This window comes from Nelusetta ayraudi, unplaced genomic scaffold (genome assembly GCF_046127955.1).
Source record: "Nelusetta ayraudi isolate G7.1 ecotype Tasmania unplaced genomic scaffold, CSIRO-AGI_Nayr_v1 ptg000058l, whole genome shotgun sequence".
In the NCBI taxonomy this organism is placed as follows: Eukaryota; Metazoa; Chordata; class Actinopteri; order Tetraodontiformes; family Monacanthidae; genus Nelusetta; species Nelusetta ayraudi.
The window spans coordinates 2085675-2111265 of record NW_027466108.1 but is presented as its reverse complement, the minus strand read 5'-3'; the positions used below and the strand labels follow the sequence as shown (position 1 = coordinate 2111265).

The following is a 25591-nucleotide window of genomic DNA, read 5'->3' as shown; positions in this document are numbered from 1 at the left end:
ATTCCTGTCGACTGAGAAAGCTTTATCAAAACATTTTTCTTGGTTCCCCAATTTATTCTTGAAAATAATTTTATAAACACTGCAGCAGTGGGCAACAGTCGAGCACTCCAGCCACTTGAGCTATTTCTCAAGTCTTCAAACCAGTGAATAATGCGGAGGGTGGCATTCGTCCACAGTGAGACAAAGCCTCTCATGTTTCCAGGCAAGTCATGAGGGACCGACTGCCAACTAGTGTTGTGAGCTGTAAATAAAAACCTCCCTTCAGAATATGTGCGTCTCTGTGTACGGTGGCGCCTTTGAGTCGCTGTTCACGTACCAGTCAGTCACACATCACTGAGTTAAATACATGGAGTGGCAGGAGGAGGCTTTTATATACATTACATACATGGGGAAGATACTTTCGGCATGACGCAGTCGAGTACAGGTTCACTATCTCTGAGTCAGGTCAGGGATGAGGTCTCTGGTGTGAGAAATGTTTAACAGTGAGACTTAGATAATGGCAAACTTTGCCACAAAATGACACCGCCAAAAATAAGGAACACTTCCTCCTGTGTAATTGGAATGAGGAAAGTGGGTTAGCTCACAGACAAAAAAGAAGACCGCGTTCCCTCATCTATCTGGAGATCTGTGGTGTGGCCCACATCAAATGGTCCTCCTTAGGGAGGGACGTTGAATTTGATAGATTTAGGACAATAAAAACAGACAGTGCGCATGTGGGCTACCTGGCGCTTGCAGCAGGTACAGCCTCGGCTGAATCACAACTAGAGTGCTTCATTAATCCATGTCAGGAAGTCGGCATGACTCAGCCTGTCTCTATTTCGTGAGAAACTGAGCAATAAATGACTCTTCAAGTAGACCAAGCATGAGATGAACCCTTGGATAAAATAAACGTGCTAAAAACAGCAAGGAGTCAACACTATTAAGAATCAGCATACTTTATTAACCTCCAGGGGAAATTATCTACTATAAAAACAGCGATAAAGCATTTTCAAAACAAAAACATAAAACCGTTTTAAGTACCAACCAGAGACACCAAGGCCATATGAGTAGAACAAAATGCAATGCAGCGGCTGAAAAAAAGTGACATTGCCTTTCTGCGGGTAAACAGGATGCCCAGCTTGAAAACCAGAAATGGACTCTAACACCAAACAATTTTGCTAAAGACCGTCACCCCACAGAGATTTGGGCCCATACTGACATGATAAAAAATACGACCGTTGTGTAGATTTGTAAGCTGCACATTCACCGTCCTGTCCCCCCCCCCCCCCCCCCCCCCCCCAGAGCTCCCACAGCTCTGTTGGATGGAGATCTGGGGGCCGTTTGAGCACGGTGAAAAACACAATTACTTAAATGTCGACGACTGGAGCTTTGTGGCATGGCGCGATATCCGGCTGGAAGTGGCCTTGAGAAGATAGTTCACAGTGGCCATCAAGGGGATGGACATGGTCAGCAGCAATACTAAGTGTGTGGGGCTGTGGGGTGTCAACAATGCTCAGCCAGTTAGCTGCTAAAGGGCACAAAGTGTGGCAGGAGCCAGCTTAGATTAGCTTGTCTGGCACCAACAGCCTTGCCACTTTCAAAGCCACTGAATAACAATAATAAGGGTTGGAATTATACTGCAGTTTTCATGGCACTTTAAGTGCTCACAGGAACCATTGTGGTGGTAAGCTTCATCTATGTCTGGGGCAGACTAGCTGAAGTGCGGCTACCAATGTGCACCAGTGGCCCCTCCGACCACAGCCGAACAATCATTCACATTCATAAGAGACAAAGAGGTTAAAGTGTCTCACTCAAGGACACAATGGCAGAGGCCTGAGTTGAGCAGGATTCTTCCTTCCTTCTTATTATTGGATGAGCTGCTCTACCACCAGAGGTACTGCAGGCAAACCCACCGTCAGTTCAAACTTTGGTGTCTTGATCGCCACAAAAAGCAGAAGTGGAGTGGATTTTCTGATTGGATCAAATTGAACAGGTGTATCAAGGTGGCCAGTGTGTTTCCATTTGTACACGCAACTCTGCTTTCGCTGATCTCTGTTCTGTGTGAAGCACAGTGATACAGGTAAAGTCTGACTCGACGTGACTTGACTTGTACTTCACTACTCTGCAGCCTCCTTATCCTTAACTGATCCCAAATCCTTTCTGCTGCAATACTTGTATGACACGGTCAGAAATGATGCGTGGACATGGTTTCTTGTGTGGAGGAGTGGCCTGAGAGGTTCTGGTGATTGTAACACCTCCAGTGAGGTCACCGTCCGTTTCTCCAGCGCATCACAAGCAGTAACAGACGCGGAACATTTCCTGTACAAAGTCCTTGTGTCAGCGTACACAGTGAGCCTTGCTCGGGAAACACAGATACTTAGTCACTGTCTGAAGGTGAGTGTTGAATCAGGGGGCGTACAAAAGGCTGGTTTCATGAATGACTGATCAGTAGTTCTGGGAAAAAGGTATTTAACTGAGAGCAGACAAATATTTATCAATTATTGTTGTGTTCTAAGTAGTTGGTTGTTTTTCATGGCCAAAACATCAACAGCTAAAAAATATGAGTTAAAGCAGATGAATGCAGTCAACACCGACTGTCTAAAAAGAACGACCTAGAAATACAAAACTAGGTTGTAATTTTTTTTTTTTGATAACCTGTTGCAAAAAACATTAATCCCTTAGGAAAAAAATATCTAGCAGATACAATTAAATTAATTACAACTGTTATATTCGTGGCACGTGTACTGCTATGTGTCCAAGCCAAGCCACGCATTAAAAAGTTTGGGTCAGTCACATACTAGGCTTGAAAGGAAATCGCTGTCCTCAGGTCTGTTAAAGGGAACCGAAGCAGGTCAGGACAACTCTGAAGATAATGTATGGATGACAGTAAGCCATATGAAAAAGGAAGCAACAGACAACCATGGGAAATACAGGCGGAAATGAAACAGGACATGCTAAAGCGACGGCTGTTCTTTCACATATCAATAGTTTCAAATGAAAAAGCTGGAGTTGATAAGACTGTCAATCGGTCTATGTGCCTTCTCATGTGAGCAGTTTCCTGATAAACACCACGTCTGGATTATCAAATAATAAAAGTGCATGTTCAACCGTTGAGGGCTTTTATTAGGTGTCTTCACAGAGACGAGCAAAATTAAAGCTTTGTTTCATCCTCCACCAAACTTATTTGGCGACCACTTCAGTCATTACCATGGGAACTCACGGCAGGACACCGGCACAGTTTAGCTCACGGCTCTGAGGAAGTAAGATTAAACTATTTTTCATTTGTCCCACCACTCTCAGGCTGGGGGGAGGGGGGGGAGCCGGGTCTCCGCAACCAGGTCTACACAAAGCCTTGGTAATGAAAAAAAGGTTAAACATTTGCTCGTCAAAATATCCCTCAACGTGCCCTGAAAGCCTTGGGGCAGAAAGCTCCAGTGGTGGGAGCTTTGTTTGAGTGGAAGGGTAAACTTTTCCCTGGCACCTCTTCTGCACCCCTGCAGTGGTTCTCTTGCTCTCTCTCTCTCTCCCTCACTCTCTCTCACACACACACACACACACACACACACACACACACACACACACACACACACACACACACACACACACACACACACACACACACACACACACACACACACACACACACACACATTTGTACAGAGATTTAAGGACTGCTGGGCAGCCACATACTAATTAGAGGATTGCTGGGAGAAAAAGCTCCCATCATAGCTCTTTCACAGCACTCGGTGTGGACTAATGTCAGCAAAACTCGCACTGCAGTCGATGTAGAAATCCCACTGAATGTCGCCCGCACTTGAAAAACTCACAGGCCCCTTAGAGGCTCTGCATTGCATTTTATTTTCGGTTTTAAGCAATGGTAAATTGGTGGCCCATTGTACTGTGGGCACAGAGAGCTTCCTTGAGAGACTCTGGGTTTCTGGCTCTCCATGAAAACAAACTTCTTTCTCACTCTCAAAGGGCTCATGGTCTGAGGTACTTCCTTTTCACTGGCAGAAGTGTCGTCCTGGCAACGTCCACACGACCCCTCTCCCTCTGTGCGTGCGCGGTGCGCTTGCATAAACAGCATATGTCGCAGTCCCCCAAACGGGCCGCGTGAAAATGCTAGCCGAGGCCATGCTGAGCGAGAGGCTGCTCAACATCTGCAAGGTCTGCCTCTTTGGACCCGGGAGGTCAGAGGAGAAACACTTCTGTGATAAAAGACACGTGTGACTTTTGCATCACATTACCTGGGAGGCTTTTCCACGATGGGGCTGCAGCACAGGCGCGACAAACCTCTTCTTTTCAGAGATAAATACACGCTGAGCAAGGGAAACACCCAGCCTGGAGGACGTTTTTGTGGAAGCTACCCAGCGTCCAATTTAGACACGAGCTGGTGAGAGCGTGTGGATCTACGGGGCGGAGGAGGGCAGAGCACCAAAACCACAGGCCTGAGCTGTTAAAAACCTTTCAACTTTACAAAAACGGCACACTCTCAGACCTTCTGGTACGATTCCACACGCCGGAGGAGAGCAGGCACAGGTGCGTGGGTGGATGGGTGTGTCATCGCGCACACACACATCCAACCACTTCCTGGCCGCGCATAGCTGCCGGTGGCCACAGCACCAGGGACGAGAGGGACCGTCCTTGGGTTAAACATAATGCCGAGTTGGAGCAGTGAAACAGAGGACATTCCATAGCGGAATAAGCGGCCCCAGCCGGAGCTGAGCTGCATGCCTGGGTGGCTGCCGCTTGAAGGGCAGAGCAGTTGCGCAGAGGCGTGCTGGTGGCCTCGCAAATCTTTCTGCACCATATGTCGAATCAAGCACAAGTCTTCTCTTCTGACAGGTCTGTGTAATACATTTCTGGACAAAAACTGTACTGTATGCCTGAGACATCCGCCCAGTTTTTTCTTTTAATTCCCATCTGCTCTCTGGCATATTAACCCGTCAGTCTTTGGAAAGGCACACAGCAGAATGATTTAGTGCCACCGGACTTTGGAGGACACAGAGACGGCGCAGAGGCCGACCGTCAGAACATTTGATTTATACTTTTTGCGGAAACAAATATCTCGCAAAGGATATCGATGTGTCCAACGTCTGAACTGGATGACTTGCAGCATTACAAGCATTTTAATCTTTTATAGAACACGGTGCCATAATTAGGTGCCGGAGTCCAACAGCAGAACCCAAAGTGTGAAGACACTTCTCTTCATTGACGGCAGTTGCTCCAAATTCCACGCATGTTTCACTCCATCTTGAGTACATTAGCGTCTCTTCTTCTTCTTCTTCTTCTTCTTCTTCTTCTTCTGCTGCTGCGTTATCGGGGGTCGGGTCGCGGGGGCAGCAGTCTCAGCAGAGACACCCAGACTTCCCTGACCCTAGTCACCTCCTCCAGCTCATCCAGCAGGACCCCAAGGTGTCTCCAGGCCCGCTGAGAGACGTAGTCCCCTCCAGCCTGTCCTTGGTATTCCTCGAGGTCTCCTCCCGGTGGGACATGCCCGGAACACCTCTCCAGGGAGGAGTCCAGGAGGCATTCAAAACAGATGCCCGAGCCACCCCAGCTGACCCGTCTCGCTGCAGAGGAGCAGCGGCTCTACCCCAAGCTCCTCCCCGGTGACCCAGCTCCTCACCCTGTTCCTAAGGGCGCGCCCAGCCCCCCTACCGAGGAAACTCATTTCGGTGGTCATTAGCTTCTCTTAATGGGTAAACACAAGATTAGATGCATGATTGACTGTTCAACAAATCAAATACGAATCGTTCAGTGCTGTCAATAAAAGATTTGATGAGTGAGGGTTGCCAGTATTAGTCATCAGGCAACAAATAAAGACTGTTTTTGAATGACATTTTCTTTTGATTGCATCGCAAGATGAGCCTTTATGAGCTATTTGCTAAATATTTTGTCTGATTTCAATGACAGACGGGTTAAACAAGGTAGATGGCATTTTCTGTCATTTGCTCTTGGTTGCAGTCTTGGTTTTAGCATTGACTAATATTAAAGCTAAAACAATTCAATGGTTAACTTATCTGTGGGTCGAATACTAGCAACCCCACCTGCCATATAGCAGGCTAACTCTTTTGAGTCAACATTGAAAATGTTGGAAAGTTTGTCATTCTTCTTCTGTCTCAGTTCAGTTTCAGACATAAATAACACAATGACTGTCAGATATAGGCCAGGGTTGGTTCCATCAGAATTTTTCAGCAATATGTCCAGAATGGTAAACCTATTTTAGGACCAGAGGGAATCGCAGCTATGGAGGATAAGCTTTTCATCCCTGCTATTTCTATATTGTATGTCTAAACTTTATTTTGTCATCATTTATGCATTTCCTTGTTTCAACTTCTATATCGAGATCGAGGTCCCTTTCAGTAATTTAATAAGAAAAACTGTGCAAATTGAGTCACAAGTAAGTTAAGGCGGTTATCAAAACTTTTACAATACATAGATAACAGTTCAAAAAGGCTGACACAGTCCGATGGTCTTCCAAAAATCTCAAAAGATAGAGGTCCTTCATAAAAGTTTTCAATGCAGAGGGGGCAGCAGAACCAAATGCTCTTCTTTTTCCATAACCTCTCAAACCTCACAGAAATACAGGGTATTTAGTTCATTGAAGCAACAAACATCAAAAAATAATAATTAGGAAAAAAAATCTGCAGAGAAGAGCTTAATAAATAAGAATCTCCAAAGAACGGTGTGCATTGAGTGAAGGCCACCATACATTTGATACATGACCGCTTGCCTGCCTTTGCTTTTGAAAGCAGTTTTTATAATTTGAGAAGCAAAAGAAAAGTGTTCTTTACAGTCAATATGTTGATTTTAAAAGCGTATGACTGGTTAGTAGTTGTCTTTCCTTTACAGGTTCAAATCCTCTGCAGGAGCAGATCTTCTGTATGCTCTCAACATCCCAGCATTCTCTTGCACACAGGTGGAGCTCAAAGTCCATTCAAGCCTTTAAAATTGCCTCCGACGGCCACTGAGAAGCTGACTACAGTCAAAAACCTGCGCGACAGAGTGCAAACAAAAGCATCATCCACAAATGATCAAATACACCATTAGCTGGGGTTACTGATTAATATTACTATTGTGTTAAATAAGATTCTGAAATAGTAAAGTAGAGTCCAGTTTATTTAATGTTTTCTAAACCTCAAAGCTATATTTCCTTTTTTTTTTTTTTTTTTTTTACAGAGTGGTCAATTCATAATGATGGAGAAGGATTTGGCATTCATTTCAACTTTTGCCAATTCAGAAGCAAGAAATTCGACTAAAAAGCCTGCTTAGATAACATGTTGATTAAGACAGCAAAAAAAGGGATTTTTCAGTCAGAATATTGGCATCTGTTATGCACTCTGGCATAACACTTTCTGTCAAATGGATAGAAGGTTTATTTTGTGACTAAATTTCAGTAAGGCTTGAGAGTAAAACAAGATCATATTTTGCCCTTTATATAATTTTTTTAAATAAAAACTTGCAGCATCCAGTGCCTGATGAAAGAGAAAGGTTGATCAGACACGAGTGACAGTCTCCATTGGATAGTCCTGTCTAAAAGCTTCTATTATGATATATTTTCTTAACCTGCACTCCCTGGTCAATCTTGCATGACCAAAGGCCGAATGAGAGGTGGCTCACTGCAGAGCTACCTCTATCACCTCCAGCAAAGTGAAGCTAAGAAACTTCCACATGAACACATTCTTAACGACTCAGCCAACAATGGCTGATGAATCCAGTTGGCCAGTCTGCATCATTTATTCGTCATCTCTGTAGCTGTTGTCTGTTGCACCCCGAAAGTGTTGTCAACTCACCACACACTGTTAAAGGCCCACATGCATACCAAGTAGGTCTTGAAACCAACCTGCACTTTGGGTTCAGTCAGACAAAAAGATTCTCTATCACACTCGTGCATTACATACACCTGATAATGTGTCATCAACTGAGACAAACACCTTTACACACCCACATTAACATAAAAGCCTCAAACACTGGCACCCAATTAACACACACACACGCACACACACACAGAAAATGCGATACCCTCTGGCACGATGAAAAAGGACTGCTTTCACTCTGAGGTGGCCTGCTTCATTGAAATGCCACACACTCGTTCGCCATGGCATTAAGGAAGTCTTATAATGGACAAAAGTCTCAGCATCTGAAAGAGGATCATTACCATTGGAAGACAAAAGGCAGAGACACAAATTAATCTTGTATGAGAACCTGCAGAGAGCAGATTACTGAGTTAAGGAAGCGGCAATTGTTGTTGTGAGAGGGAAGGAAGTCTTTACTTTAATAAATAGTCAATACAGACGAGAGGCTAAACAGGGTAGAGTTTGGGAGGTGCAGGGCAGAATAGAGGTGGATTTAAGCTGGAAGCTGGGCCTCCTTTTCAACCTTGTTTGAGTTCACTCTGCCTCCTACACTTCATAAGGAAAAATACTTTTACTTTTCCAGAGGATACTTAGAGAAACACTCACACCTACCCAGCCATACTAGTGCATGGTTACCTCCTTTTCAGTGCTGTAGTCGTCTGGTCTTAAGACGACTTTCTCCAGTTTTGTCGTTTGAGGAGAAAAAAAGAAAAAAAAAACATTCAAGATGGTGCTGTGGTTGCATTCTTATTACTCCTGCTTCAAATGCAAGCAATAAGATACATTTATCTGAATGTTAAAGTGTTGCTTTTCCCTCTTGTCAGTCCAGTCCAGACAATGTCACAACTTTTTTACTTTTTGTAAAATTATCACTGAATGTATTGTTTCATTTATGGCAACAAAAAAAACCAACACATTTTTTTTGTTGACTTTTTACTTAAGTCTATTAAAGAACCTGTACTTTCTTACTTTTACTTTAGTAAAGGAGTTTAATCTCTACTTTTAATTTTAGAAGAGCATTTTTTAAGTATTCTTACTCTTATTTAAGTAAAAAAAATTGAATACTTGTGACACTTCTACTGCAGAGTCAGTGGTCGCTCTGGCCGAAGGCCATGTCCTCATTGGTGTTGCAGTGCTCGTGCTGAATGAGAAACTGCGCCATGCTGAAGTTCACCTTATCCAACTGTGCTGGGGTGAAGTGTACCATGCTCGACGACAATGTGGTTGGAGTGCTTTCACACCGGTGGTGGGATTGAAATAGCATGGTACAGATTGCCATGTCACCTTCAAACAAACCCCCTGAAGTCATCGAACCCTCATTTCAACTAACAAGCGACCCCTTCAGTGTCCTGCGCAAGGACGTGAACGTCTCTATATACCACTTAGCCGTAGCTGATGGAGAATAACACGCCTTGTGGTGGAGAGACTCATGTTAGCAATCTCACCATCCAGTTGTGTGGACTTTGCATGAGGTAGACCTGTTGCAAAAACCAACCAATACTGGATTGGCCAAAACAATAAGCCATGCCTGTCACCTATGATACGCGTCAGGCTGCCCCCTGCCTCTACCACCACCTTTTGACTGATTTGCACCTCTGTTTACTGGGTCCAGACCAAACAAAGGACATTCTGCATTATTTCTATTTTTCTTCAACAGGATTTATTGTTCATTTGAAATTCTCATTGTTGTTTTATAGCATGCTCTGCCGGGGGAAACCGTACAGACCAAACAAGCTGAAGCTCCAGGAAGTGTTTCGCATCGTTGTGTTGCAATGACTTTACCGGCTTGCGTGTTAAAATATGAACTCGCACGGCTCAAGACTTCAGAACGGGCAAATTCCAACTGCGGATCAATGCAGCGAGCTGTGCACGGACCCACCAGGGTTTAGTTGTGTTTTCCTGTGACATGAATTATAAACAACTAATGCATATTGAACTGACAATGTGTATGCCTGCCCACGCACGGGCAAGTCAAAGAACTGAGAGATATTTAGAGAAGTCAGTCGAGAGACAGGATCAATAACCTATCTGTCCGCTTGCTCTACTGCACCGTTGAAATTCGTCAAGTCTCCTCTCACAGACAAGACTCCCGGCTCTTACCCACTCACTTCCACACATATATCTTTCTTTATTTGCTCATCAAAACACCTTTCTGAACACCTCCCCGAGCTTGGTGATGCGCCCCTGCTTTCAATTTAGCGAAAACAAAGTGAATGGCCGACAGCGAGCCTTTCAAACAAGTAGATGTTTGTCTCTGAAATAAGGGCAACAAATGAGAGCGATGCAGAGAGCTCCCTTTCCATTACAACAGCCTTAACGTGGCCTGATGGTGAAAATTGATGGGAGGTAAGATTGTTGCTGGTGTGGCTCTCCGCTTGCCTGACAAACAGTGGCTGATACAAAGCAGATGTTGACACAGGGGCTTTGCAGACAGGGGAAAGGGAAGCATGTGTGGAGAGGACCAGCTTAAAGCCGGCCATAAACAGCTGAGGGGGTATATACTCCGACTCTGACCCACTTCTCCACTTCAGACCACCGGATATTTTATATTTTATTTGGTCCGTTCCCATGCAGGTGTCCTTTCAAGTCACAGACAAAACTGAGCCATCCAGCTGCAACTTCTTTCTGGAAGAATGTATCGTCTGAACTCATCTCAAAAACTCTGAGAGGACTTGGGATGCCAATGGTTTCTGAATGATCTGTCGTCCAGAGAGCGTGTGAAACTCAAGCGGAGTTTAATGAGTTGAGGAGATAGAAAATTCCAGATTTATGAAATATGGATTTGAAGGTCCCGGACTAAATCCATTTCAGACCCTGCCTCGCAGCCATGTGAAATTTATTATCACCCAAAACTCCACAGATTCCTAAAAAAACAGTATGTTCTCCCCCTTATTTACCATTGGATGAACCGTCAGGGTCTTCTACGCCTTCAGAGAAGGCCTGGACATCTTCTGGACCATACGGTGAGAATATCAAATAAAACAATTATTATTTTTAGATTTCAATTAAATTTAATTTAATTGGATACATTGAACATGTTTTCTCTCATCTCCATAAGCCTTTTGTCAGGTTCACATTGGTGATAAAAGCATCCTGAAAACATTTTATTCAATCAGAATTGTAAGAATCTATCAAGACCCGGTTGGCTGGCCTATTCATTTGTGTGGGCTTCATGAGTTCAGAAGAAGGCCATGCGGTGTGTCTTGGTTTTTGAAAGTGAGTGGTGAATTGACCAATCACGGCTTAACATTAGGTGGGCGGGACAAACAAAATCTACTTCAGGCCTTCATGAAGTCCCATAATATGAGATTTTGTTTTAGCAAAACGCATGAATTTATGTGACTCAGTGTTGTGTGATTCGTTACGTGCTGTAATTTTATAGAGCTGACCATGGTGATTAAATGAGCCTCAGTGTCCTTGTCTGTATCTGCAGTTTGTGATGAGCAGGTTGATTGGTGTGGAGAATGATATTCATGTTATAGCCTGGGAAACTGTGGCTGCGCCCTGTGTGGCTCATTCTATAACTGCATATGGGTCTCAGAAAGGTCTAGTGAGTCTAGTGAGGTCAAGGCCTGGGTACAGTGCTCATGGTTTACCACTATTTCGCAAAGGTTCTGTGTTTTAGCTTCCTGCCGAACCTGATGAAGCTTCATTAGACATCCTACATTTCTGAAAGATGCCAAAAACAAGGCACGCGGACAGAATCAACACATGGCTATCCCGGGAGATGTACAAGTGAGGTTGCAGTGCCCTTTGTGACATCACAAAAATCATCATCAAAAACTTCAAAAAGGATGAAACTGTGCAAGTAAAGGATGGATTAATTGATCTGATTTCTGGAGAGTCCACGGGCACACTATACTGTTATCAGAAATATATTTTATTTTCCATGCTGTTCATTCATTCATTCCTTGAGATTCTTGTAATGTGAGGCGATTTAATTTGAAAAAGTGAAGTGTAGTTTTGTTTTCTTGTTTTGAAGAGGGCCCAGGCATCTTACCTCCCATTCCTTTTGTGGTTTACCAAGTTAAAAAAATTATAATAAAGAAACAAAATTAAATCTGCTGTCAAAATAGAACCACGTGAATACGTCTCTTGGGAACATTACAAGGCATATAATAAACTATAAATGCTTTAAAATGTCCAGTGCCGTTTAAAAAAAAAAAAAAAAAAAAACGAACGTCATGTGATCACCGGGCAGCGCAAGAATCTTGACAGAACTGACAAATGTAATCACGTTAAAAAAAAAAACAAAAAAAACAAAAAAAACAAACAAACAAACAAACAATGGAACACAACATTACGCATTAAACGCTAAACCCGCCGCACACATGCCCACGGGGTCTCTGCGGGCACGTTATTAGCTCGGTTACGAGCCGCGCAAAGTGCAAGGTAGTTTGGAAATGACCGCTTTAATTCGGGGACGTGGACTCAACAGAATTGCACCGAGCACCGAGTACAAAGCGAAAGGCGGACGCGCTCCGATGCCTTTGGAGCGAGAGGAGACGCGTGGCAAAGAAGTTAGTTTGCAGGAGGAGAGAGAGAGAGAGAGAGAGTGAGAGAGAGAGAGAGGGAGAGAGATCAGTCAAAGTTGTAAACAGACAAACCCCCAGAGCTAGTGTCTCCGGATGTGTGCGTGTAGCGTTGTGATAAAGTGACCGACGATCTGAAGCCTACCTGTGATGTGTCCTGGAAAACGCTCTTTCTGAACTTCCCTCGCCGTATCTCCATTTCAAGGGCAGAGCCGCGGGCCACTGTGGCTCTCGCCGTTTGATTTCGGCAAAACATATCGGCCGCGCTTCCTCGGAAACTTTACTTAAAAAAAAATAAAATAATGTGTTTGCAAGCGGCGCAGAAGGTCCGCCCGGCCCGAAATAAAGTGAGCGCAACGGAGGGAATCGTCTGGGGGAGAGAAGAGGAGGAGTGGGGAAAAAAACAAAAACAAAACAAAACCGGTGCGACGCGGATCCAGGCGGCCCCACCTGGAGGGGAAACTCCCAGGAGATCTGCAGGCGAAACCCAGAATCAAACCCCGCCGAGTCCTCTGATGTGGGCCAGCCGAGAGGGACTTCCAAAAGCAGCCCAAGTAGCGGTTCTACAGAGTGTTCCTCCTCCTCCTCCTCCTCCTCCTCCTTCTTCTCGGCGGACTTTCTTTTTCTTTTCACTTTTCCCCTAAACACTGCCCCTCGTGCGCGTTCGTTCGTGCGGTGACACGATGACACCTCACGCGGTGCAGCTGAGATCCCGGAGCCTCAGCTGGGCCCTGGAACAGGAGACCTCTGCTGGTGGCGCCACACAACTGTGCGCATCCAGCTGGGATTTACTGTCGCTGCAGCGTCGATCAGCGGGATATTGTTTGTGTGCACCGTGCCATGTAAACAAACAAAACTCAACCATTTTGTCCTTCAGCGATAATTATCTTGCCATTGAGAATCCCTCTCAAGTCTAATCAAACAACTTCCCAAAAGCCAGACAAGCACTTGCTGTAATAATTGTCTGCAGAGGCCTGAATTAGCAACATGTGTATGAAAGGAAGCATATAATGATGATGATGATGATGATGATGATGATGATGATGATGGTTATTATTATTATCATTATTATTATTATTATTATAGGATGAAAAAAGTTCTGCATTGTTTCAAAATGCACTGCATTTATGTATGTTCAGTGTAAGATGCACTATCCTGTGGATAATAAATCCAAATGTAATTTTTTTTTCCTCCACCGTCACCGTCACATATGGTATAGCATTGGTTGAGTAAATGGTTGTTTACAAACCAGATGATTTGCTTTAAAGAACTCATACTTAGTTTGTCTTTTATGATAAGGGCTAGACTATGTATTATAAGCATAATGTATTATCAATCTTATGTATAGCAGTAAAGTATTAATCGGAAATGTTGGAATCGGTCAAATCCTGCCCCATATGTAAGAAACGTGTATATATTACACAGTTTCCTGGTGCTCACTTTCTCCAAGTTGTGAACTATCAAAGTCTGAAATGCCCGTGGCACCGAGTGCAATATTCTGAAAAAAATGCTATCATATTGAACGCAGGACGTTAAAACCTACAAAAGTCGAAACCATGTCTTTAGTTGTTCAGTTACACCTTTAAAGAGGTCAGTGTTGATAAACCAACCTGTGTTTGGAGATGTTAGGTTCATGTCTGTGACTTGACACCGAGTTTATTGTGCAGCCTCAACTCATGCACCATCAAAAAACGAAAAAAGGGGTTTACCATTAAAAGAGCTAATCAGCAGGGAATCAAATACCACAGACAAGTGCATTAGTTAAAACAACAACAACAAACTATTGCAAGTGTGGAATTCAGTGCATTGCATTTGTTCCTTCCTTTCATAAAAAAGAAAATCTGCTTTACCCTGGATTGGCAGTTATCTCAGATGCATTCTGTTTGTAGGATCAAGGTGTCGCGCTTCGACTGTGAGGATGCGTTGTTCATTCGTCTCTGAATGATAAAGCTCCCTGATACTGTAGTTCTCCATCTGCAAATTCCGTTAAATGTCTGTTTTCTTGAAACCATAACAGATAAGCAAATAATAATAGTGATAATAAAAAAAGACAGTTGGGTAGTTTACATCCTGTGCTGCACCGCTGCAACGCATGTCGTGAATCAAAGTGTCACATCCCAGCTTAATCCGCCGATTTAGCAGGACAAAGCCTTTATCAATTATTCTCTCTTGGCTGGGCACGTCTTGAACATTCAGGCACCTCCGTTGGCTTTTAACGGCGTTTGCGCCGCAATCCTAAACATGCAGCTGTGACTGGAGTTCTTCAATGAGACGCTCCGCTCCCGGTGGAAAAAGGGGGGGCGGGGGGGAGGAGGGGGCCTCTCGCAGGCCCCCTTTTCCTCTAATCTCCCCCCAAGTCTTGTATTTAAAAGCAGGATGTTTGTCGGCAGCTTGGGTAAACAGCTGAAGGCGCTGCATCTCATGCGGAAATGTGATCTCACTGTTTGTCTGTCGTTCCTAGAAGGGTCTATGTGAAATGCAGATTATGTTTACATGCCTCGTGCCGCTCTGGTCAGTAGGGGGTAGACAGTGCTTTCCCAAGCTAGGTCTGACCCCCTTAGAAAAAAAAAAAAAATTACAAAAAAACTCCAGGCTCCACCAAGCCTTTTGGGCAGCTCAGTCTGCTGCAGAGTCAGACAAGCAATGGGCTTATGTGCAGGCTTTTGCCGTGGCAGATTTTAAACCCGTCTGTTGGGGAAAGATAGGTCTGGTTTTTATCACCCCCTCGTTTATAGTGCATATTGTATTTGTAAATCCCACTAACTACATTTCCCCCCCTGTTGTTGTCACTTCTTTCGCACGATGATTTTCTCTTCTTCTTTTTTTGCCCAGACAAGCGAGCAGAAGCAGGGGGAAAAAAAAGAAGCAGAAAACAAAAGGCACCGCTGCAGTGAGAATCAAATGCAGCAGCGAACGGTGGCGTAGCCACAGTGGGCCATAAAATGTTGTCCACAACCAGCAGGCAAACAAAGGAGCCGCTCTTCCCTCAGAAAGCCACGGCTATGAGGGACGATCACATGCTGGGGTTGGGGGGGAGATAAGGAGACAATCATGCCGTTACATGGAATGATAAAAAAAACTCCTGTTTCTCTCTCCCTCGCCCTCACACACACAAATAGATTATGATCGCTTGCCCACCAGTTCAAAAGCAGAGGAGTGGGTGGGTGTAAGCAGGCAGAAAATTACCAGGCTAGAAAGTATGGGAAATCAGTTTGGCTCCCCTTTCAAAGGACGGAGGCGCTACAGAAAGACTAAGGCGATTGTGGTTCCCCCTGCTGTAATTACATGTTTTTCTGTTTTCTAAATATATACTGCATGAAGTAATTGTTGCCGTTTCTCTGCCTCTACTGCTGGTGTATTAAATCTCCTTCACCCTTATCTTGCAGGCCTGATCTTTAAAAAAAAACAAAAAACAAAAAACCTGTACATTTTAAAATACCTTGAAATAGAGGTCGCATGGTGAAAGTATAAATGGGAAACAAAGTTACTTGGGCACCATAATGACTCTCAGCACACAACAAAATGATGAAATTGGCTGCATTCTTAGGAGGTGCAGCGAGAGAGACGTGGAGAAAAAAATACCTCACTATCTTTAATCATCAGTCTTTGTCTGGAGCAGAGGCCCAGTGCGTTACCCTGCCTGTAGTCAAAAGTTTGTCCAGAAATGCGCATCCGTCTGATGTACGTCGAAAAACACCGTGATGGATGCAATCTAAGATTGGGTTGTGGGTAATGGAACACCTCGGGGAAAACTGGGAGCCTGAGCGTGACGCATAGACTGGAATGATTTTCTGAGTTAACTGTGTGGAAAGCATCGAAAGGAGAGAAGCAGGACTCAACTCTGACTCGCAATCAGAATCTTTGCTCGTCCGGATAAATCAAAAAACAAAAAAAAAAGTGCGCGGTGGACGTAATTAAACAGGTGCCTGTCTCTAGGTGCGTCCGCTCGAATCCATTATGTATTCGCGCTGCATAAAATGTGAACACATTAGATTAGTCTGACTTCTGCTGGACAACATTTGCCATTGCAACCCCATATTATTTTAGTCTGTCACGTCCTGCATCCATTTTCAATCCAAACGAATTCGGCAGTTTTACAGCCCCGAATTGCTATATACTTCATTCCGCTGTTTACCTTTTGATCAACAACAGATGAAAAGCGCTTTGAATGGTAAGAAGAAACAAAAAAATATCTTGATTGTTTGTCACACGAAGACAAGAAACGCAGACGTTTGTGAAATGCACAAATATCTTCCCCCTAACCAATCCCTCCCGTGACAGCACTGGGCTGAACCATCTGCTGCTGCTGTCAGACTGGCAGGTCTTTTGGGCCGGACTTCTAGCAGCCCCGCACAAAAAGAGGCTGCAATTTTTGGCCACTTGTCTTGACAGAATAGCTCGAGCCTGGTGGGACTGGATGGAGACTGGGCGGCAATTTTCATGTCTCACCACAAATTCTTGATTGGATGGGGATTTGGGCTGTTGTCAAACATTAAGACTCTTTGACAGACGCCATTTCGGGGTGATTACGGTTGACGCCACCGTCCAGCTGGATTCTTTCTTTATCTTCTAGCACACAGAAGCAAGTTAGTTTTGAGTATTTTCATTGCTTTGGCTACATCCATGCAGTCCCTGTGTGCTGATTAGCTTCCAGTGAGCTCTAATTATAATATAGTGCCGAAAATTAAATGTCTTATTTCGTTTTCAGAACAATGACCCAGGCCCAAAAATTTATCATAATTAATTCAAGAAAATGTCTTTAGCTTTTCAATTCAAATGAGGCGTGTGTCCTGCAATGCAATCCCAAATAAATTGCCAGCGTGAGTAAATGAACGGAGAAATCCTTTATTTCAATCTATTTACAAACAGTACAAAAGTTGTCTCCTTGTACTCTAATGAATATTCTGTTTACGGTGCTTAACACCAGTACTTATGTCGCACAGACACACTTGATGCACAACAGGGAGGGTGGCAGCCACTCTGGGTGAAGCCCCCAGTAGCTAATACTTCATTTATCGTGCTGTTTGGTCCAGTTAGCAGCTTCTTTACGTCCTTGCTTCAACCCCTGGAAAAGAGAGCATAAAAAACGAATCATTTAATCAAAAATGAATCATTTAACCTTGTAGAAAATATGGCGCTCTCTACACCTGACATACACATGTAACCTGCAATCAAGGCTCGATGCATTCATGTGCAGACCATAATTAGTTTGAGTGTTCTGTTTAACTAACCAAGTAGAATCCTGTGTGATATCCACTCATGTACCAAGAGATGAGAACGCTGCCCAAGGCCTCATCGTCCATCATGTCGGGACTCATTGGTGGCGGTGGAGGAATCATCTGAGAGAGATATGAACAACACAGTCTGATTATTTGCATCATGAAGTTGAAAAATTGAAGAACTATTTCTTAAAAATCAGACACTGGTGTTCCAGAGTGCAATGTGACTTGTTTCTACAGATGTTCCAAACTCACTGGTGGGCCAAAAGGCATCATGGGAGGCCAGGGAGGAGGTACAGACCCATGAGGACCAGGTCGCCTTCTTCTCTCCTGGGGAAGGACATAAAAGAAACATTTTTTTTTTTTTTTTTTTTTTTAAATGTCAAAGACAAAGATATCCTCTAGCGCCACCTGGAGCCACAGATTAGCAGCTGAACATCTTAGAAAATCCTGTTTGGTGAACTTCTGATAATCTTGAAATAGCTGTGAGATGATTCAGTTGCTATATCCCATGTCATGTGCAGACAGAGCTCAAGGCAATGCACATACATTCTATGTGCATGTGACATATACGTGCATTGTCCATTTGACTGGGTTTAACTACCAAAGCCTGTCACAGAGATTTCAAGGGCATCGTCTACGTTGGAAACACAAATGAACTCTATTTGTCTTTTTCTAGATAACACGCAGAGTGGCTGCAACTCAACCAAGGATTTCATAATCGACCTTAAAACTCCCTGTGAATTAATAGGATAATGCATGGAAAAGTGCCCAATAGCCATTCATTTCTGAATACCACAGCTCAGAAATGGTCCGGGTTCATAGTTCTTACCTGCCTGAAGGCATGTGTGGGCGGAGGGCCAGGAGGAAATCCAGGGAACGGAGGAGCCCACGGCGGAGGAGCATCTTTGTGAGCCTTGGACTTCTGTGGTTTGCTGTGAGGCTGCTGTTTGTGGCGGTTGGGTTCCGTCGACTCGTCGCTCGCCTCTGCCGACGACTCTGCCTCATTAACCTCAATTGCAAAGACATATTGCGTGAGTCTGCACTTGTCGTTTTCATTTTTAATGCGGTTTTAATGAGACGTTTGGGAACTGAAATAGGTTTAGATTTATTTCCATCAGTGACAGGGAAAAAAAACTGAATCCATAGCCAGATTCATTTGATTTATTCACAGAGGACGCGAAAGGTTTAATAAGCAGAACTTAATTTGCAGATTGATTACACTTTGCAACAAAAAGCATTTGCATTTATCAAACAATGCCCCAGCTATAATATCCTAAAATGATAACTACCTCCATTGAGACCAAATGAAAATAAACAATGCACTGTGTCTATTACTGTGGGGTGAAATGTGAACTTGGAGGAGCGTATTTGCAGCCACACAAGACTGTGAGAACTGTCTGCAAACCAATATGTATATGTATATAGGAATTATTACCCTGCCTGCAGAATAAATTATATACAGTGGTGATTTGCTGCAGGAATTTTTTTTTAACAATAAAAAAAAAATAATTTGGTTTTCATTCCCAGTGAAAAGTAAAATTTAAAAGTTTGTCAGCCATTCACACAACTGAAATATTTGCGTGAAATGATAAACAATATTTATGGCAGACTTTTAAGAAAACTAATTTTGAAAACCCATTTGAATATTTGATTTGCTTGCTGTCTGCTGCCTAGTTTGACAATTCACACGAATTTAAACATATAACAAAAAAAAGTCACGTCACGTTTAACTGGATTATTCCTCTTTACCTTGGTGCTGGATGCCTCGTCCGGCTCTGAAATGTCGGACAGCAAGTCCTCCAGGTTCTGCTCTTCCTCGTTGCCGTAGCCTGTGAAAACCACTACACACGTCCCCCTCTCCTCGTCTATGGAAACGATGGTGGCTGCATAGAGTTGACCATCCTCTGACCAGTACGCGCTGCATGCGTCCCCAACCTTCCACTGGAAAACAATGAGCTATGGATTAAAGGACGAGGCAATGTTTGCATACTTCAACTGCACTTTTATATCTAATTACAAACCTCTTTCTCAGGTGGAGTGTTACTTCTTTTCCTGCTCTGGTTCTTTTTGCCATTCTTACGCTTTTTCCCTGGTTGGTTTTTCTTGGAGGCTTGTGGATCTTCGTCACCTTTAAGGGCACTCTGACACACACACATGCATGCATTTGTTTATGTAGGTTAGAAATATTGTTTTCTCGTGGAAATGTATTAAAATTTTGATATCCCTAAGGTAACGAAGTGATGGAATGAAATAACACTTCGCCATCACGAAACGAACAAACAGAAAGTGTGACTTCTCGGCTTTCGTTCAAGTAACAGGTGATCCAAATAGTGAAAATAGTGTCCGTTTTTTTTTTTTTACCTTGAATGATGCCACAGCCTTGTCATAAGCCTTTATCAAAGCTGTGTCGTCCCATACATCCGAATCATCGCTCTAAAAAGGGGAAACAGTATTTAGTGCCATTTTTTGTGCTTTTAGCCTTAGATTTTGAGTTTAACATAATCTTAAACTTGTTATCACCATTAGTGATTGTAGTCTTGTTTGTTTTTTCCTTAAATTGCGGGGTTGCATTTGAACCAGAACTCAACTCAAGACAGGGATGCTACAGGAAGTAAAAGAGCTTCACATTTTGGAGGCTAGACGTAATTAAAGTCAATAACATTAGAAATAGAGGTCATGCGTAATGGCCTCTAATGCTTTCACTCAAAAATATATTTTGAGTGAAAGCATTATTTTATCTTCCTGTCATACACGGAACTCGGCTGTACTCGGCGTTAGTTTGTAGCTTAGCTTTTTAGCTCTTCCTCTCAAACTATCCGCCGGCGGTAAAAAGGGGTTCACCACTATGTTCCCATTTGTGGCAAGAGGTGCGTCAGAACTCACCTGCCCCGTTCCCCGTGTAAACAGCTGTTCTTGACATCCATTCGCCATGTGGAGGTCCGAGATTTCGCCGCTGTTGTTGGCTACACAACTACAACGAACAACGTGCGTCGGCTCGTGTGACGTATATCGAGAGGATGACGTTTAAATGCTGCGACGAAATGGTTGGCTTAGCAACGGCAGAAGCGAGTTGCCGACTTTGCATGTGCAGCGGAGAAACCAGATTGCTGTGTGTTACTGAACACGCCACTGTTAAAGCTGTATTCGACAAACAATAACCAGTTGTTATTCCGGTTATTGATCGCCAGTTACTGAAAATGACCGAGGCTTCTGTGAGGTCTCCGGGGAGAAAATTGTCGTCGTTTCCTCTTGCGATGAAAGCTACTCATCAGAAAATATAAATGACGGGTGGGCGCAAGCTATTTAATGTTAGCCTGCCACACTGGGCAGCTACAGCGGTGTGTAAGCTGTGTTCTATGCACAAAATAACGAAAATGTTCAAGTAAAAATTGGTGTTATCAGCCTCTATAAGGTGGATGTTATCCCCATCTTAATTTAACATGCCCATTTAGCATATGAAAAATTATTAAAGGATGCTCATGAAGATGAAAATTCGGGTTCAATTCTGGTTGATCAGTTAACAGATAGTTGCATTTTCTTTTAGTACAGTCCCCCACATTAATGCTCTCTTCAACACTCAAACAGTTCTGTCAAGGTCAAAACTGTCAAAAAATGTCATCAAGATAATTCAATGATTCGCTACTTACAGTTTGTCTGATGCAGCCACATCTTTTGAAAGACAAGAGAGAGAGATATTTCTATCCAAATATTTCATTAAAATCATGATTGTGACTCAAGGACAAAGAACAGTATCATTATAAGTCAAAGAAATAAATGGAGAGGAAAAAAACGTTTTATTTTCTTCCTGTCAAGCACCCAAAGATTGAAAAGAATACATCACAAAAGGCCAGTCAATTCAATACTGTCAAGGAGAAAGGTAACAGACCCCGATGTGTGTGTGTGTGTGTGTGTGTGTGTGTGTGTGTGTGTGTGTGTGTGCGTGTGCACGTGCACACGTGTGCATGTGTAATTGCCAGAAACAAACAACTGCTGTGTGTTTGGTCAGTCTTTGTCGCAGTGCTGGTTCTCTTCCATGTTGCTAAACTGCATTTTCACCATATGGACAAAGCAAACACACTGGCACTGGGGACAACCATTCATTTGGCCTGATTCAACAAACGTGTTGCCACACAACTTAACAAGCTACAGATTTTGGCCATAGAAAAAATGAATCCAGGGTTTGAGTGAACAGAAGGGCACCTCCTGTCAAATGCAATTTCAGTCGAAGTCGAAGTCAAAATAATAAATTAAAAAAATATGGTTTGGATACATTATTCGAAATGTGAGTAACAACACAAATGTAATTGGTTAGATTTTTTTTCTTTTATGTTTCATCCCTGGATATGATCGCTTTGTCCCAGTGCCCAGAGTTGGCATGCGTGATCCTCTTGGCTGCATACAATTATGTGTTGTCATGTATCTTCAAATGTATTTTCTTTCTTGAATAAAAGTGGCTTTGTGCTGTTATTTTGCTGTTCTGGCAGATCTTCATTGTCACACACACAAGCACATATTCTCTTGTGATGACATTTTCTTTTTAATATGAGGTTGGTGAAATTTAGTTTATCAATTTCACAAAAATTTTCTTATGTTGTGTTGAAAACTGAATATAGTGATCTGAAAATCTCATCAACTCATATTTTAGTTACAGTGGAACATCAAGGGTTTTAACTGTAAAAACAACTTCATGAAAGAAAAGATAATATTTTAATTTTAAGCCAGCAAATTGCCATATCTGCCATTTAACCATATTTACCACTGCATCACCTTGACCTTATTTATTATTTTTTTAAACAAAACGTTGTATATTTCAAGGAGAACAGTTGAAGGAGTTAAAGGTGTATTTTTTAAGAACAATATTGTGTCTTTTCTGTTTGGTGGCGGTGGATCCCAGCAGCTCAAAAGTTCCGTCTTGTCTCTGTCACAATTTTCTTTTCAGAATGTCCAAGTTTCCATGTTTTGCATTTGGCTAAGTTTCTGTCTGAATGGTTTCTCACCTCGTCGTGAACGTGCTTTGGCCCAGAGCAGACCGAGGTCGTAGATCATGCGGATCATCATTTTGTGACACGCTGACCTGTTTTTGACCTGATTTAAAATTGATTTGCTTTTCAAAACGTTGCCTCTTTTTAATGCTGCCCTGCCCAAGAGCCCAAAGATCACACAAATTCAATTTTTATTTTTATCCTTGTCCTTTTGTACTTTCAGTTTTCTGTAGAAAGAAAAAGGAGACTTATGGATGTAGTGAAAGAGGTCAGTTAGTCTGAGAGGAGTGATTAATAGGAAAGGGTTAGATTGGTTGTTGTCACCCTTCAAGGAACAGCCCAAATGAAAAGAGGAGGCGGAGGAGAGGACGACCGGGCCGGCACTGAGCGTGCTGTGCTAATAGCACAGGTTCCATTCTCCCCGTCCCACCAAGTCAATGGATCATTAAAATGATTTTGACGCGATAATTGTGAGGTAGGAAAAACTACACTGTGCTGCTTTAATTAACTACCCCTGGGCTGTGGTGGCTGAAATTGGCATGTGTTCAAACTGTGATCAGAATTTTAGATTTTCATAGAAAAGAGAACCGTGGTTGTGGGGGGAGGTGACTGCATGGCGAACCAGATGGTTTCCTGGCCAACCGGTGAGTCTCGGAAGACTGCAGCCCTATTCACCCAGTATTCCGACCCCCTCCATTAAGGAAAGTGTGCGTACACACACACACACACACACACATGCACACACACATCCACACACACGCACACACACACACACACACACACACACACACACACACACACACACCCCTATCTACCTCCGTTGCCATTTCAACTTGACGGTAGCAAAGGGTTCTGCAGTGTGTGAGGACCCTTTGGGACTCCCTCCCCAATTACTTTGCTGACTGTGGAGGAGCTCAGGGGATTTACTGTGGCCGTGTTTGCTGCAGCTCGCTCTGCATGCTGGTCCCCACATAAAACCAATAAAAAAAAGAAAGAAAAAAAAAGAAATACAGGCCTGAATAACTAGCCCCCTGATATTTTACAGCGGCTAATTGCTTCGGGGCTACGGCTGGGATACAGCACATTTTGGCTTTGTAAGTGTGTAATGAGCAATGAGGTCAAGGTAGAAACTGATGCAGTGTTATTGACTCATCTGTTACTAGTAAGGGGATTTCTCTTCTCTTACAGCGCTAGATTTAAAAGTTGCCACGTAAGATGGAGAGTAAAGTCCCATTTGTGGGTTGTTTTTTTTTTTATTGTCCTCGGTATAAGTTGCGTATTTATGACATTTTTCGGCTGTGAATATTTAATAAGACCGCCTTTTTTTGTATGTTGGCCTGGACTGCCAAAGTGCCTCCCCGTTGCTAATGAATTCAAGCTCTTTTGTGCTTGACTGTCAGCCGATCAGGAGGATCACAGCAGGATATGAGTGCGTTATTATCGTGTCACTGCAGGCCAGGGCTAAATTATCACCCTGTGTCTTCTGAAGGCTGCCTAACTGCTGTCCAATCACTCAGAGACATCTGCTGGACCAGAACTGTGCATGTTGAGCTGAGTTGATTTGTGAGCTGTTGAAGATCACCCTCTCTTGCCTCCGAGCTGTCATATTGTGCCTTTTATAAATCTTGTGAAAAGCAATGCATTATGTCTGGTTAGGCACTTTGAGACATGGTGTTTTGTTGCTAATAGCCACGAGAGGAATGATTCTAATGTTTTTTGAAGAAATGCACACACCCACCCAGCTCGGTTATTTCCCTCTTATGTCAGACCAGCAACTTTGAATTTCTCGTTATCTCGTCTGTGTGGTCTTCCTTTCATGTTAGCGACGGAGTCACGCTCATTGACAACGGGCCTTAATTTGATTTCAGTTTTGATTTGGTCCAATCTGCTTGGTTACGACAGAAGCAGAGCTGGGAGGAGTGGCTGCGCGAGAAAGGAAACGTTATAAAGGCCGAAATTAAATGATTAGACGTGAGAGGAAAACAATCTTCACATTATTCAAGTCCGGAGAGACTGTAGAATGATAATGAGGGGTTGACAAAGAGAGCCCTTGACAGCCGTGAATATGTATTAGCATATTTATTTCAAAATCCAGCTTTTGTAATGAGTACTGAGCGCTGTTCAACAAACTTTCCTCAGCTGCAGAGCGGGATTGTCCGTCCTGTTGACTGGAAGTGAAGCCACAGTGCCGACTCTCACTTCTCAACTTGAAGGGCATTCAAGGACCTTTTTAGAAGTCAGTAAAAGTAAACATAAGATTGTTAGTTTTTAAGTTTGTTTTTACCTTTTTTTGAAAGTGGATCCATTTGCTCAAGTATTTTTTCCCTTATAAGAGGTAAAGTCAAGGAATGTGTTTGAAAGTGGTAAAACCCACTGGTACTGGATAGCTTTACTATTTATCACAAACCGAGAGAAGTGATGCAGTGATAAACATTTAGGTCGCACTTTGCAGCCCTGCTTGTTTATCAGATCATCTTTCCAGCTCCATCTCATCTAACTTCTTTGCCGTTGAAATGATTCCATCTTTGATTTATCTCCAAAACATTCTCAGTGCCACAGTTCAGTTCAGCATCAGTTGTTGTTGTGCTGTGTCCCCATTTCACTTCGTTTTTGCTCAATTCTAAGTTACGGTGAAGGCTGTAAAAACAAAAACAAAACAAAAAAATTGTTAAAAAAAAAAAAAGTCCCACTGGTTACAGCAAACGGATCCAACCGAGTCCGCGTGCCTCTCTGAATCCCTCCCTACATTATGGACTCATTTAATGCAGGGTGGCAAGCGGAACAATCTCAACAAGCTTTATTACGCAGATCCACTACTGATCAGCATTCGGTCTGCATATATTTCTGCCCAATAGTCTTGGTGAGGCCCTGAGTACTAAGTGGAGGTGGGAGGTGGGGGAGTTCAACTTTTGCTTCACAAAACTCAGCTTTGGTCTTGTGGGAAGTTCTAGAACAGCAGAGCCAAATGGCCGTGGCCACTGCTTGGAGGGATTGTTCTTCTCTGCCATGCCAGCAAA

General features: G+C 43.2%; 2 protein-coding genes and 1 long non-coding RNA gene across 7 annotated transcripts in view; 1 reads left to right on the top strand and 2 right to left on the bottom strand.

Annotated features, from left to right (window-relative positions):
* Window positions 1–13147, bottom strand: part of rtkna (rhotekin a) — a 65899-nt gene extending 52752 nt beyond the window's left edge. Inside the window, exon 1 of one of the 2 annotated variants that reach the window (XM_076039071.1) lies at window positions 12516–13147. In XM_076039071.1, coding sequence (XP_075895186.1) covers window positions 12516–12626 — 111 coding nt within the window. In that variant the 5' untranslated portion in view covers window positions 12627–13147. The remainder of the gene's footprint in view (window positions 1–12515) is intronic. The other variant, XM_076039067.1, reaches the window with a different exon arrangement.
* Window positions 1–25591, top strand: part of LOC142896955 (uncharacterized) — a 525186-nt gene that overhangs the window by 225822 nt on the left and 273773 nt on the right. The window lies entirely within an intron of this gene.
* On the bottom strand, window positions 17196–20634 carry smn1 (survival of motor neuron 1, telomeric). 4 transcript variants are annotated; one of them, XM_076039073.1, is made up of 8 exons: window positions 20476–20634; window positions 19954–20025; window positions 19614–19733; window positions 19342–19548; window positions 18422–18601; window positions 17845–17919; window positions 17602–17709; window positions 17196–17435 (listed from the first exon to the last, which is right to left on the bottom strand). In XM_076039073.1, exons 1-8 carry the CDS (start codon window positions 20521–20523, stop codon window positions 17379–17381), a joined length of 867 nt encoding a protein of 288 aa, XP_075895188.1. In that variant the 5' UTR covers window positions 20524–20634; the 3' UTR covers window positions 17196–17378. The 4 variants fall into 4 exon arrangements, with proteins under 4 accessions (XP_075895188.1, XP_075895189.1, XP_075895190.1 ...); XM_076039074.1 differs by having other exon boundaries at window positions 19342–19533; XM_076039075.1 differs by lacking the exon at window positions 19954–20025 and having other exon boundaries at window positions 20476–20607.